The 15,800-nt window shown below is 43.7% G+C and overlaps 1 protein-coding gene across 1 annotated transcript; it reads left to right on the forward strand.

Annotated features, from left to right (window-relative positions):
• Positions 1-6,756: 6,756 nt before the first annotated feature.
• foxo4 (forkhead box O4) lies at positions 6,757-15,534 on the forward strand. Its single transcript, XM_084332467.1, has 3 exons — positions 6,757-8,901; positions 9,327-10,845; positions 11,394-15,534. The coding sequence occupies exons 1-2, from the start codon at positions 8,470-8,472 to the stop codon at positions 10,812-10,814; spliced, it is 1,920 nt and encodes a 639-aa protein (XP_084188593.1). The 5' UTR covers positions 6,757-8,469; the 3' UTR covers positions 10,815-10,845; positions 11,394-15,534.
• Positions 15,535-15,800: the final 266 nt, after the last annotated feature.

Below are 15,800 nucleotides of genomic sequence, written 5' to 3' on the forward strand. Positions count from 1 at the left end.
TTTATTAAAGGATCCCCATTAGAGACACATGAAAGAGCCTCTAGTCTTCCTGGGGTCCTGGACAAAACAAATACAATACAAATGTTTATATTGTACAATACAAAACGAAAATGTAATTTATACAAATATACAAATTCACATTATAAAATCTAACATTCGAGTAAAAAAAAGAAATACACAGACAGTTACATACTTGACAAGTTTGCAAGATATCTCTTAACACATTCCCTGCCACGCAATTTGAGCATCTTATACCACCCTCTGCCAGCACTGTAAGCCTATGGAGATGTTCACCTTCTTTGCAGGGCTATAACTTTTTAAATTGTATTGCTAAATTGACATTACTATGGCCCATTCAACATCGATTATCTATCGTTCGGGATGTAGGAACGTTTTACTTTTTCATTCATAGATTCATACGAAAATACCGTCTAGAATATAAATATGTTTTTATCGTTTTCTGCAGTAATTCCTAGAATGTGAGATATAGGCATAAACGCATATATAGATTATCAAATGCTGTTTGTTGGCGATACACGCTATATTAAAAATTTCAACTGTACATGATCCTAAACGTTATGACTGATCATGCGCGGATGAACAGGGGGGGGGGGTCGTTTATAATTCTGTGATCGTCGGTAAATGCTTTATGTAGTATGGGTGATATATTGATGGGAGCAGCTTGCATGGATAATAATAAACAAACGCACTGAAAATGACGTCAGTGTCCTCTTACCGTTCAACGATGAGACTGGAGGAAAAAGATCCCACTTATTTGATGGCGATCTCCTAAATCCATTTCCGGTTTGTATAATCATAATACACGGCCAAATCGTATCGATTATTGCGTTATGGCAGCGATCGCTACACACGGACGTGTGTATACAGTCCCGCAACAATATGCAAGTGCCGGACGCATTTGTCAGATGCACCGGGATCACAAGAGATCCACTTCCGGTTTGGCAACTCGCCGATCATCCACCAGGTGGCAGTATTGAAGCGTTGCAGAATTGTGCATGCTCCCACTGCATCATACCAGGCTCCGTGAGGGAATTATGAATAACATGGCGAAATTTTTTTATATGATCTCAATAACGTCGTACGCCGTGGATTGGCAGAATTCGCATGAACTTGAAACACGTCGTAAGCCGTTTCCGGCGTGGGATGTGTTAACCTGTTAAGTCCGTAGGTCCCCCTTTAGGGGGACCCTGATTTTCTTTATCATAAATCGATCAATATGGTATTAGATCCCCAATTATCATATCATGGGGTATCATTGGAAAGCCACACTCATTGGCTACAACCCTGTCCAAGATTTTTCGAGATCGCCAAATGATTGACGGAGCTAGAGCCCCCGGAGGTCGGGGGTGGTAATTAGGCTTGGGCGGTATGACGGTATATCAGGGTATTTAGAAAATCAGGGTATTTTAAAAATCAATACCGTCCGTCACCGTCAAAATCACAGATGCGCTTCAGTTTCTATAACAGTGAAACGGAGTTTTGAGTGTAGTGCACACACGCGCCAGCAGAGGGCGAGACCGCTCTAGTGGAGCGAGTGGGTCACAACGGTGTTCACGTTTTACGGTAATGTTGCGACAGTGCTGTGAAAATACCGTAAAGCGTTGTGACGAGAGTTGGTGTGTGTTGTTGTGGAGCAACTGGTGGAGCAAGCAAATAATCCATCTCTTATTATATGTGAACTAAAGAGTACAAGGTTTACACAACAGCCCCCACCCGCCTTTTTATTGTATTTGTACCATCCTGTACTATCCGCTGTCAGCTGTTTATCTCTCTCTGTGAGCTACTGAGCTTGAATAACTAGCGTTAGCTCACATTAACTAGCGTTAGCTCTGCGGCTAATCTTAGATTACCCTGAACTAAATCAATGACTAGGTTATAAAGCATTCGAGTAGTTTTCACTGCACATAGAAGTAGCCAAACAACGGGAGCATTTCGGGAGCATATGACCAATACCCAGGCAATTTCTAGCCCTTAAGGAATCAAATAGTCTGCCATGGCTAGATGCTAACGCTAAAACGGTGCGGGCTTCTACCGGTGCAGGACTAAGAGAGCTGACGATGATTTGTTTACTTGGTAACACGGGTTCGGGTTGCCCCCCCCCCCGCTGATGAAAATGAAAGTCATACCGTCAAATACCGTGCACGCGGTATTATATCATAAAGGTTTGACGGTGTGAAAAAAAGGATACCGCCCAAGCCTAGTGGTAATGTGTACTTTGGCGCACGCCTCACATATCGGCATGTAACTCGAGAACCGCTGAACGGATTTTGTCACCTGAAAGAGCAATTGACAGGCAACAGATAGGGCTTTAATTCTATCTATATATTGTATTAAAATAAATGCACACCCAAGCCGCTAGAGGTCGGCAAAGTGGCGCGTCGCGAATCGTCCTCATGAGGGCCCACATGTGGGCCCTTGGATGTTAAGAGGTTAATGTTTTTTTATTAAATTTTTTGTAGCCAAGAGTAAATACCATAACCCTATCAAAACAGTAGTCAAAGTCTATATTTAAATTTTTACCGATGTTTTATACGATTTATCGGAAATACGAATTTATCAGAAAAATGCTAATTATATCTCTTTTATCGTAAAACCGCAAGGAAATGACTAAATCTAGATTCAACCCTTTTCCCTATCCATAGATGTATGATTTGGCCATAATAAGGTCAAGGTCAAGTTCAAGGTAAAATATGAATTCATAATTAAAATCGATTATTATTTATTACTGTATCTACAAATCCTTCTGTTTAATCATCTTCCCTTTATTAATTTGCTTAGATTTCTTTTTACACTTGATCTCAATAAGGTGGTGAATGAGCTCAGTGAGCCAAATCAGAAGGACCTCAATGTTTTCATGGTGTTATTCACCGGCACAGATGCAAAAATAAATCATAATTTATATTCTCCTTTTCTTCATTACAATTTACTCAAGCTTAGTAACAGACACAATATTTCTGACACTGGAAATACATACCCCCGGGTCCATAGATGTTCCTAGATACCAGGAACATGCTAATTGACCTTGCAGAAGTGGAGCAATCTTCCATTTACTTAGGCATGTACCTTTAGGTGAAATTTCTGAAAATAGGGCTACAGCTATATTGTTTTTGAAAGGAATTTTATTGTATTGTGGATGAGATGTTTTTCGGCAGAGCATTCCAGAGTACTATTGACCTATATATGCCAGTGAGTTTGAGAAAATTAATGACAGCCTCACTCTCTCAGCAGCGACAGCAGGACATCATGTCTGCACTCAGAGAAATCCATCTTCACAGGACGATTACTGCTCAATCTGTAATGCGCCTGATAGGCAGGATGGCGTCAGCCCACTATGTGGTCCATCTTGGCCTCCTCCACATGAGAAAGATACAGAGGTGGTTTTCAAACAGGAAAATAGACCCTGTACATGGCAAGAGAGTGCTGCTGAAAGTTCCCTCATCTGTAATGAGCCACTGGAAAGCACCAGAGGTCCCCTCAAGGGGTGGCCCCATGGGCAGCGTGACGTATCATGCGTCTTCATGGACAGTCTTCATACATCTGGTGAGAGACAGACATGTCTTGGCTGGGACGGACAGTCTGACCACAGCAGCCTACATAAACAGACAGGGTGAAGTGTGCTACCCCCATTTCAAGCAGGCGGCAGTGGAGCTTCACTCCACCTGCACAGTCTCAGGGCTCTCCACATCCCAGGAGTGGACAATGTGGGAGCTGACCTTACGGTATGTCTCAAGGGGGCCTCACCAAGACGAGTGGAGGCTGGATCTGGACATAATAAAACTATTTTGGAACCAGTTCAGGGAACCTGTGGTGGACCTGTTTGCGAACAGCAAGTCTGCACAATGCCCCATGTGGTTTTCAACCAATCAGAATGACAACCATCCTCTGAGAGGCTTCTCCCATGTTCCCTTTATCCAACTGATAAGTCGGTTGTTGGAGAGGATGTGTCAGAAACTCAGTACTATCATCCTGATAGCTCCGGCTCAGGGGTCAACTCGCTGGTTCTCCGTTCTGATGCAGCTCTTAGTGGCTCTGTCATGGCCCATCCCATGGTCTCAGAGAGCCCTGTCCCAGGCACACAGCACAGTATTCCATCCTCCTGTCCTAGGACAGCGGCTGATAGCTTGGATGCTGACAGGCTGAACCTGGAAAGGATTGGTATAGACCCCTCTGTGATCAATACAATTGTTTACACAGAGAAGTGGCACATCTTCCAGGAGTGGTGTGAGGCTAGGAGACTAGACCCGTCATCCTGGTTATAGATTTCCTACAGTCTATTCTGAATAGACTATCTGCTTTGACAGTAAAGGTATATGCTTTGGTTATTTCTGCCTATCATCATGGCTTTGATGGCAAGTCTCTCTTCAGTCACCCCCTGGTGAAACGCTTTCTTGGCACATGGCGTCTCAAGCCAGTTAAAGGAAAACTCCAACATTTTGGGAAATTAGCTTATTTGTTATCTACCCTGGAGTTAGACAAGAAGATACATACCCTTTTTCTTCTCTGTGCATGCAGTAGGAGTAGGAAGACGTGCACCGTTAGCCTAGCTTAGCGTCAGTCAATGGAAGTAGGTTCCTCCATTAGCCTAGTTCCCAACATCTTCCTACTCCTACTGCATGCACAGAGAAGAAAAAGGTATGCATCTTCTTGTCTAACTCGAGGGTTCCCAAAATGTTGGAGTGTGAAGATACATACCTTTTTCTTCTCTGTGCATGCAGTAGGAGTAGGAAGACACGCACCGTTAGCCTAGCTTAGCGTCAGTCACTGGAAGTAGGTTCCTCCATTAGCCTAGTTCCCAACGTCTTCCTACGCCTACTGCATGCACAGAGAAGAAAAAGGTATGTATCTTCTTGTCTAACTCCAGGGTAGATGGCAAATAAGCTAATTTCCCAAAATGTTGGAGTTTTCCTTTAAGTGTGTTGTCCCCATGCTGGGACCTCCCTTTAGTTCTGGTTAGACTACTCTGTGCTCCTTTGAGTCAGCTGTCTTTCAAGACTGCTTTTCTTTTGGCTATCCCATTTGCTAAACCATCAATGAGCTGTGCGCTCTGTCGGTTCAGTCAGAATTCCAGTGAGTGTTATACCTGGACAGGTCCCTCCTGCAGGGATTAGAGTGCTCTCCACTTGTGGTGTTGCTGCTTCATCCTCCCTGTTTTGCTGGCTGAGAGCTCTGTCTCTCATACTGTCCTCATTGCCAGAGTTTCCCCCTCCCATCAGTCTGGCTCTGTGAAGGGGTGAGTAATGTCATACTGTGGCTTTTATGCATGGGTATTTCACTGTATTTACCTCTACGAGGGTGAGCCTTACCATCTGTTGGCACAGTTTGGTTATAGGCTCTGTGCGTAAAGGATATTGTGTCCTTTACGCATGGATTTATTGCAGTCTTTTCTCTGGCTTCTTTGTTGAGGCTCCAGGGTTTGGGCTGCGCCCCTGTTTGGTTTTTTGAAGGGCCATCATTGATCAGGGTGTTACGCTTACTCCACCCATTTGTTCAATAGGCAAAGCAATATTGAAAGTTATATGATTAAGATAAGATAAGATATTCCTTTATTGCTCCCCTTGGGGAAATTCAGGCATCATAGCAGCATGGGCGTAATGGTAAAAGTAGAAGACACAATACAATTATAAGATAAAAATAAGCAGTATTTACTGGGAATTACTGGGAACGCATCTTGCTTTTTCGCCCTGATGACCTTGTCCTTTCTGCCTGAAAGTGGCTTGGTAGGGAGAGTAATGCCACTACACTTGCTTACTGTATGCTCCAGGTGGTGGGTGTGTCCTGGTCAGTGAGTGCTCATTGGTCTAAGTGTAGTCCAATAGGTGAAGCAAGACGCTTTGCCAGTCATCATATAACTAGTTATGAAATACTTTACAATATTTCTCGTAAAGTATTGTTCATCCCCAAAATAATAGACCTGTTAATCTTGAATATATATAGGCATCAGGTCTGTGTACTTACTTGATAATGATGTCAGCTTGTAAGACTTCTATGAAGATTAAAAAAAACAAAAAAAAATGTTAAATTTGAATCCATGTTAAATTACAATTGTACTGCATCAACTATGAGAAAAATAAGATCATTAGGTGTGTCATAATCTCATAATGATCTCTCATATGAAAATTAACTGTAATAAAACCTATAGCCTAGTATTCCTGTTTTTTTCCTGTGTATAGATTTACAAAAAAGTTATTTATAGTATTGTTATGTATTTCTTTTTCTTCCATACACACTATAGATTTACCACAGAAATACTCTAGTGATTCACCATAGTTTGTTTTGTGGAATATTGTATGTATGAGGAATCTATAGTATTCCTGTTGTTTTGCCATATAAATTATATTTAGCTAGACTTCAGTTGGCCTATTTCTATATATTATTATAGTTTTTGTCATGTGGAGTTAGAATAATATAGTCAGACGGTGACCTAGTACAACCAATAACCTCGCTCCTGTCATCATACAGGAAAAGAGACGTGCGTTGTATCTATTCTAGGTAGTTGACACTGGGTCATTGTCCACCATACGTTAAATGCGATTAAAGTCTAGGTGTGAGTGCACTTAGGAAACCTGTTATATAACGCTGCAGGTAAAATGTTGCTGGCTCCATTTATCTCCACGGCTGGCTCCTTCGTTGTTTACGCGTGTGCTCGCTGTCACATGACTGACTTCATTTCCCAGCAATCCTCAACACGCAGGCGCAGAACGCGTTGTCTGACAGTGGTAAACAGACGTCAGAAGGGAGTCTTCGCCTCCTCGAGTCAAAACAAAACAAAACAAAACAAAACAAAAAAGATATAGGATGGAGTGGATATTTGGACAATCGCCTTGACCAGAAGTCGTACAAAACGGATCACCGATTAAAACGGATACCCGAAGGATGACATTGGAGTCCATTTGACAGACTTTTTCGAGGATTTAAAACTCTCAAATAACTGGAGTTTATACCTGGAGTTGACCAGCTAACGTTAACGGTGGCTATCGTGTTGTTTTCAAAGTGCGGCGCGAGCGCCGACAGAGCCCCGGAGACGCGGAACTACTTAACGAAACACTGTGGAATTCGGCGCGTGCTTTATTGACCGGATCGACGGGGAGAACACCAGCGCGGCTCGAGCCCCGGCGGAGGATCTGTGGCTCGAGCTCCGAGCATCGTGTCGCTGCCGCGGAGCGTCGAGAGAAACATGGCAGATGGTGACACGCGCCTCCTGCCCACAATGTGCGTACAAGCCTGAACCCGAAAACACACGGACTTTTCTCATTTGTTTTCCCCTCTATCGCCTTTGTTAAACAACTGACTATCAAACTTGAAATTGTTTACCCTCGCCATTTATTTGGGTTAGTTGATTGAGATAGTTTGGTTATTTTAGCTATACCGCAGCTAGCTAATGTGCAGCATAGGCCAAAGACACGACGGCCACAGCGTAATATTACAGTTTGCATACTTTTCAGCAGTTCACGTTATTAGTTGGTACAATCATTGCTCGGATAATCATCAACCCACGCGTAGTTTTTATGAAATCGACTTTGAGTTGTTCCGCTAAAATTGCTCGATGGCTATTTTCAATTTGTTAGCGAAATTGTGTTCTATTTAGAGGCATGTTTTTGTTGTACGCGGAGGAGCTCGACGGCACGTTTACAAGTGGAGATCGAGGCTCCGCGAGAAGCTCTGTTGTAACAGTGACCCACTGTGGTGACTAGTTAATCCTTATTTGTTGGCTTCATAGTTTACAGTGAAAAGTACATGAGCGTGTTTAACGGTAAACACGAGATGAGTTAATATATTGGAAAAGTATGGTACAAAAATAGTTTTTAATTGATATCCATACATTATTTACCACTTTCTAGCAGCAGCCCCCCCCCTCATTTGATAAGTCAAATTCTCAAATTGACACATGGGACAGATTTTTTTTTTTAAATAAATCCAAACACATGCCTAGTATTCATCATCCTATATTTTAATATATTCAACGGCAATATTTTGTCACAATAATTTGATAGGAAAGCCAAACACTTTGATTTGGCTGAATGCACTTTGCAAAATCCAGATGTTTTGGTGTTCATTCCCATTCGGTCCCTTTGTTCTTTTATCCAAACAAAGGAACTCTCATCCCAGTCCTCATTTACTCTATGTAAATCGGAAGGTTTATGATAGTTACTATTAAGGAGATTATTTGGGTCCCTAATCTCCAATCTCAGGATTAACTGAAGCTATTGGTGTATCCCAGATTATTGCGTCTCTTTTCTAGGCCTACTACTCACCCCCCTAGCGGATGAGATATATTGTTTTTGTGTAAGGAAGTCATTGCATTTACAAACTTTTTATATCGAATCAATCGGAATCAAATTATGTATTGCCCCTAAATGTGTTAAGTAACACGTTTTAGTTGTCATATTCTGCATCGGGGTGCTAAGAAAGTACATCCTCTCGGGGTAAAATACTCGACACCCTCTCACCATGGAGGATTCAGCAGTACCCCCGATTGACCCAGATTTTGAGCCGCAGAGCAGACCGAGGTCGTGCACGTGGCCGCTCCCGAGACCCGACATCTCAGCTGTCAAACCGGAGGGGGCCGACGGGCCCGACTCCGCTGCGGGGACCCCGCCCGCCGACGAAGATAAACAGGAGCCACAGCAAATCACATCAGAGCTTGATAAAGTTGTAGCGTCAGAGGGGGGCGTCGCCACCGGAGTGGGCGGAGCGACACCCCGAAAGGGATCGTCAAGGCGCAACGCGTGGGGGAATCAGTCCTACGCAGATCTGATTAGTCAGGCGATTGACAACTCACCTGAGAAGCGCCTCACCTTGGCACAGATCTACGATTGGATGGTGAAAACCGTGCCTTACTTCAAAGACAAAGGGGATAGCAACAGCTCAGCAGGATGGAAGGTAAATAATTATATTGTTATTATACATTTGTTATTATATGTTATAACTGGCAGTCCTGGTCACATTCTGTAGGTGATAAATTGATGGGAAAGAGTGCTTTCTTAAGTCAAAATCTGAGCTATAATGTCAGTTTTAAACATTATTTACAATGACCAGCACAATTTTACATCAAGGCAGCAATGCATTGATTATGACCATCTCCGATTTCTGTTTTGAATGGGATACATTTAATAAACTACACCATTCTTTACCATTCTACACCTTCATTATTCAATAATGAGACATTGTGATAACATCTAGTTAAACTTCTAGTTAAACATCTAGTTAAACTTCTCAAGTGAGAACATTATAATAACCGTTTAGAAGTTAAACTTCTCAAGTGAGAACATTATAATAACCGTTTTCTCCGTCTCTTCTCTTTCAAGAATTCTATCCGCCACAATTTATCACTCCACAACAAGTTCCTGAGGGTGCACAATGAGTCGACGGGCAAGAGCTCCTGGTGGATGCTCAACCCGGAGGGGGGTAAGACCGGGAAAGCTCCTCGTCGTCGGGCTGCCTCCATGGACAACAGCAGCAAGCTGTTGAAGAGCCGGATGAGGGCCAAGCAGACCAAGAAGCTGGCCGGAGCGGCGGGCCTGGGGGGAGCTGGCGGAGCACAGGGCGACGGCGGCACGGGGTCGGGGGGCGCGGACAGTCCCAACTCATCCCAGCAGTTTCCCAAATGGGGAGTCAACAGTGGCAGCCCCTCGTCCCGCTGCAGTCTCGACGACCCAGACATGTGGACCAGCTTCCGCCCGCGTACCAGCTCCAACGCCAGCACCCTCAGTGGGCGTCTGTCTCCCATCGCCCCGGGCCAGGAGGAGGAGGACGACCTGCCCGAGGAAGTACTGCTGGGGAGCTACTCCACTGGCCCCAGCCTCACCGAGTCCCTCATGGAGGAGTTGGACCTGATCGATGGGCTGACGCTGATCAACGCGCAGCAGGGCGGGGCCAGTCCAAGCACAGCCCCACCAGCACCCCCCACTCCGCTGCCCTCTGCCTCCACACTGCTCCCCCGAGGCTCCAGCTTCCCCTCCTTCCGCCAGCTGCAACCATCTAACCTCCCCCAGGCCTCCGCGCAGTCCGGGACGCAGCCCTCGGTCTCACAGTGCGGAGGTAACAACAACCCCAACAACTCCAAGTTGCCGTCAAACTTTGGCAATTCCCTCTTCAACCCCATGCCCAGTCCCGGCTCTCGCGGTCACTACGGCACCCACGTGCCCTCCAGCCTAGAGGCGCTGCTCACTTCCGACTCCCCGCCTCCCAGTGATGTCATGATGACCCAGGTGGACCCCCTCATGCCCAATCCCGGAGGGGTGGGTTTGATGGGGTTGGGCGCGCCCATGGTCGCCGGGAGGCCCAAACCAAACCAGCTGATGCTGGGTAAGGGGCTTGAGCCGAACACTGTGGCTCCCATGTCGCTGCAGTCCCAGCAACATCACCATCACCACCACCAGCAGCAGCAACAACATCAGCATCACTCTCAGATGGGGTTGGGGATGATCCTCTCAGGCATGGCCCAGGACCCTCCGCACCTCTCCACCCTCAAAGCCCAGCACGCCCAGTTGCCGGGTGTGGGCTCCCATCACGGAGGCGCCATCTCCACATCCGGTCCCGGCGGGAATCTACAGGGAATGGGTCAGTTCGGACCTCCGTCCTGTTTCCTACCCAGTCAAGACCGACTGCCCACAGACTTGGACATAGAGATGTTCACCGAAAACTTAGATTGTGACGTGGACTACATCATCAACAGTGACCTCATGGACGGAGATGGCATTGATTTCAACTTTGACCCCATAATGCCCGGAGGCCAAGGCTACGCCGGCCCGGCCACCACGCAGAGCTCTGCCCACAACTGGGTGCCCAGCTAACTTCCCAATGAGCCACACAGTGTTAGCAAAGGTACATAAACTTATTTCACAAATACACACAAAACTGACATGGGCCTACACAGGGAGAATGGCAAGGGTTTAATTTTTGAAAGTGTAAACAAGGTAGCTCTATTCTGAACCAGAACCTATTGTATATAGATATGTAGACAGCGCTGACCCGCCTCCTTCTGTGGACTTTTAACCACCTCTACATCACTGATCACAACTGACTTTATAGTAATAGTCACTTTAAAGGAGCAGGTCAACACTATGGAAAACTCGCTTACCGTCTTCTCCAGAGTCAATTTCCTCTCTTGTGTGTTCAGTAGAAAGCTATCCGGCTCTGCAAACTAGCCTAGCTCGGCACAATGAATGGAAGCAGATGAGAAGCAGCTAGCCTAGGCATTGACCGGCTAACACTTCTCCCGGAGTTTTAAGCTAGCCGTTATGGTGTTTCCCATAATGTCGGCGTGTTTATAAAAGAAAAAGAAAAAAAAACATATCACTTAGCCTGGATTCACCAGTGAGCGACCGCGAGAGACCGTGAATTACAAACCCAAATGATCTTGTCTTTTGCAGGAAGCGATCCCCCCGGATCAAGATCAACATCACAACCACGACACAACAGAGAACGTAACCGGCGCATTCCTCCCTCTCCCATCCATATCAGCTGAAGATCTACTTTCAAAGATTCCGTTGCTTTTTTAATTCAAAGACAAAAACCAGACCTCAACCACGTCGCGTGCCAATACATGTGGAGGGCAGGGCGGGGATTCAAGCTACTATGCACAACTTTTTCTCCATTCTCAACACTTGCAACTTATAATTTTTGGGCCGTTAGCCGTTTTCCTTTTTGAGAGATGTGTGACATAAAATGTTTTGAGTGAAAAGACAAATCACAGCTAACACAACTCTAGTCAGCTTGGAGTTACACTGCAACTATTTTACACCAAAATAGCTTTAGGGGGTGGATGTGGTACGACCTGGTCTTGATTGATTCGGTACCGGAAGACTGGACGGACTGTGGTTTGGAGGGACGGCGTTCTGCGGTTTGGAGAGATGGCCAGTTTTCCACTGAACTGCAACATTTTAGTTTGTCAACAATTTCCCATCACATGAAAATGCCGGACATTCGGAATGCTGTCCGGAAGTCGTCGTAGAGAGCGAGGTGTTCGTCTTCGACTCTACAGCGCCGTCCTCTCAGTGAAACACAACTCCAAATGAAGCAGCTGGACTAATCCTTAAGGCATCTGCCAATGACTTTGTCACGATAGGTGGGAAGAGTAAGGCCATGGATGACACGGAGGTTTACGGATGCATGATTCAACACATTTTGACCATACATGTACTTGTGTATGTTCACAAGGTGGTACGATATGTATGATTTTTGTTTCTTTCTCATTTAAGAGAGAAGGTAAAACTAACTTCTTTTTATTTTTCAATTACATTTGGTGATTTAACAGTGGGTAGGTTTTACAGTTTGGCATTTGTGACTTCAATCCATTGTGTTCAAGTTGAAAGATAGATGTCACATAGGGGGAGTTTTGATCCCTGACGTGCAGGTGAACTAACAAAATGAAGAAATGTGATTTGTGAATTTATACACAGGGGGCATTCAAGGGTGAATTTATATTTGCCAACATGTGATTGGTTGGCCAAGTGTTATTAATGTCTCACGCCAGAGACACACAGGACGCCGCAACGTGTCGGAAGCTAACGGGAACCTGGCCGGTTCACACCGGAAGCCGTTTCTTTCTTTTAAGAAATTCAGCTCCTCTGCTCCAATCACACGCAGAGGTGCTCGCAGCTCGCGGAGAAAGTAGGCCAGACGCCGAAACCCTATCACTGAAGACTATACAGTCTTGAGCGGTATGCAATCGGTTGACACGGGCGCCGAAAAGGAAACCGGCTGCTCTTCCCGGAGCTCGGTCTTCCCGGAGCTTCCTGTGTGTCCCCGGCGTCAGGGCGGCATCACGCCTCCAGTGCTAAACAGACTACCTGGTTAGGTTTGGGTGCGGCCTGTGTTTTCAAGGTGCTTAGCGTTTCCTGGCGTGCGGCTCACATGTTGGGACCCTAAATATAGGAGACTACATCCACCTTAGGTTGTATCATTTCATTAGAGAATTTAAGAGACTGTATACATGTTATGTACACATTGTACATATAAATGACACGCTATGCAGATCTATCAGGAGAACTAAATGTAATCTTGGATGAAATTTTAAAGATCACTTCTTGGAAGGGTTTTGCTATTTAATGTTTTCCTGGTATGTTGTATCCCTTTAATTCAGGGATATAGGGGCTTCATGTGAGAATATTTCCTCACACATTACACTTTGTTATACAGTACTAACAGACCTTACAATGTGTGAGAAGTTGAAAAAAGAAAAGGAAAAAAAAGAATATATTTGACTATAGTTTTAATATACAATTTAGATGGGAGGTAATGAATGAAATATTAATAGATATGAATATATTACTAATCAGAAGCAAAGGTTCTTTTTTACATTGGAGAAAACAATTTCTGATCATTTTTAACGGTCATTTTCTATACTTTTATTTTTGTAAAGGATGAGATGCATGTAGTTTTCTTCTTTTTTTTTTACATAACCAAAGGAACACTAAGACTTGCATGGCAGTTAGGGAGCGCTTGGGCCTGACAACATGTTATTTCATTGTAGATAAGCTTTGCAAAAGATTTCAAGAAATCTCACGTTGAAAGATGAGGCAAAGTACATGCATTCTTGACCAGTTTAACTTCCCAATGATTTTCCACTTAACGTTTTGGACCGTTGCTAATAGAGGCCTTGCACAGAATGTTTGTGTAGTTCTCTTGTCTTCCAAAATGGCTGCCTGTAACATGGCAACCGTTGTTTTGTACATGGCAATGGAAGAGATAACGGTTGCTATGTGCATAACAAGGGTTTCTATGTGTTATAAGAAATATATCAACAGAAATGTAATCATTTTGTGACTTTAGTACTGGATTTTGTAAACGAGTCACGGTAGAACAGTAATATACTTTGCCAGTGTTTTATCTGCTCTACCACTGTACAGAAATTAGGCATTTTATTTTGAAAGTGGTTACCAATGGTTACAGGCAGCCATACTGGAAGAAGGGCAACTACACAGACATCCTGTGCATGGCCTCTATTGTAAATCCATGTTAAAAACGTGTGCTTGAAATGTGGTGAGGCAATGAATTTGTCAATGTCTCCGTTTGGTGATGCTGAATTCTCATCTCAAAGAAATATGATGCAACAATTAACACTCAGGGTCATTCAGAAGAATAACAGCAGAAGAAAACACAATTTCCTTACAGGAGTAATCCGATGGTAATCATGACGATAGCTAAATATTTATTTTGACTTATTTTCTCTGTTTGAATCCAGACTGGAAACCAACCACCTGTATCACTGTTATTCCTCATTACATCGTTGTCTACAATTGTGGACACTTGGGGGGGTAATAACAAATTTGAATTCCATTCTAGAGATGCTTACTCAAGCGTTCCACTCATGTAAATCAATACTAGCCTATCCATTGAGGTTGTTTGACTGCCAACATTGAACACTATAGCCTGTCATAGTAGCAAGATGGACTTCATGCACCCCTTCCCCTCCCCTTTACTTAAGCCTTGTGTTTTGTGTTAGCCTAAAGTTTGTATTTATTTTTGTTCATAACCGGAAAAAGGTCATTTTGAAGTTAAATTTGTGTTGATTAGAATATTCACCAGAAATGCATCCCTACAGCTATTATCTTCATTTCACCACTGTAACTATGTGGACACGTTGGCTTCTAATTTGTATAAAGCACTCTTTCTCGCAAAGGTATCCCCTTTGACTAGATGTCATATATGGCATATCTTGAGTACACCATTATGCAGTGGGTGCTTATTTACATAGATCGCAGGGCCTTTAAATCATTGTATACAATACAAGGATCTTGAATTGGTATAAAGGTAGTAGTTAACACACAATCAATAACCCCCCCCCTTTTATTTTTAAATATATATATTATGATCCCCATACTTTTGTCACTTAAATTGTAGATTTAGAGGATAATCAAATGACCAGTTTATGTAAACAAAACAAATGAGAGGTTTGTTCATTCTTACCATGGACTCTTTTCAAAAACATAATAATTTTATATACGGTCCAGATGTCCTCTCTGCCAGCGCACATCATCCCCTATCATCGGTCGATAGGAGAGGTTGCGGCTCGCGCACAGACGTGGTTGAATTGAGATGCAGAAGATGTGAGAAGTACATCCCTCACATTCGCTTGGCCATGCCTTGATGTTTGCATAATGCTACCACGCTACTGCCTTCTAAAAAGCCAGCGGTGGTATAATTTGTTGCTTTGTATCTCCCCTCTATGTAATTACAACTGTCTATATTTTTTTCTTCGGTTTCTTTACTACTCGTTTCTTATGATAAAGTAGCCTTTAGTTACTGTATGTTTTATTCTTTTGAAATTAAAATTGCCCCATTTGATACAGTATTTTAGTATATGGAAAGGGTTGTTTTCTATTATTATTATTTTTTTCAATAGAGGATTGGGGGGGTGGGTGGATGGGTGTAGGGTTTAATGAGTTGTGCATAAGCCAATATGTTTATTACTTTGAATAATGTTGATAGTCGCCCCTCCCCCCTCCCATACCCAAATCTTTCTTTATATTGTTAAGTCAGCCAGAGATGACAGTAAACACACTTCTGAACAGTGGAAATAAACTTAATCTGTTTAACTCATTTGGCCAAAGTCGTTATTGTATTGGATGTTCATTTGCACATTTCAGCCCACAGCTCGATATTGGAGAACATGGAAGGTAATGGGGTCGTTGGGAATTGCACCACATTTCACAAGTTACTCGGTGTACCACTAGAGGGCACAATGTAGTGACATTTTCTTTAATCTCTATATCTGGGTAGATCTCAGTCCTGCTCCATAATAGTCAGGATTCCCATTTACTTAATGTTATATTGAC

This window comes from Notolepis coatsorum (genome assembly GCF_963971535.1).
Source record: "Notolepis coatsorum genome assembly, chromosome: 16".
Taxonomy (NCBI): domain Eukaryota; kingdom Metazoa; phylum Chordata; class Actinopteri; order Aulopiformes; family Paralepididae; genus Notolepis; species Notolepis coatsorum.

Excerpts from the sequence above, each read along its gene's own strand:
- foxo4 (XM_084332467.1), top strand. The coding sequence starts at position 8,470 with ATGGAGGATTCAGCAGTACCCCCGATTGACCCAGATTTTGAGCCGCAG. Across the intron at positions 8,902-9,326 it reads ACAGCTCAGCAGGATGGAAG|AATTCTATCCGCCACAATTT; the intron begins GTAAATAATTAT and ends TTCTCTTTCAAG.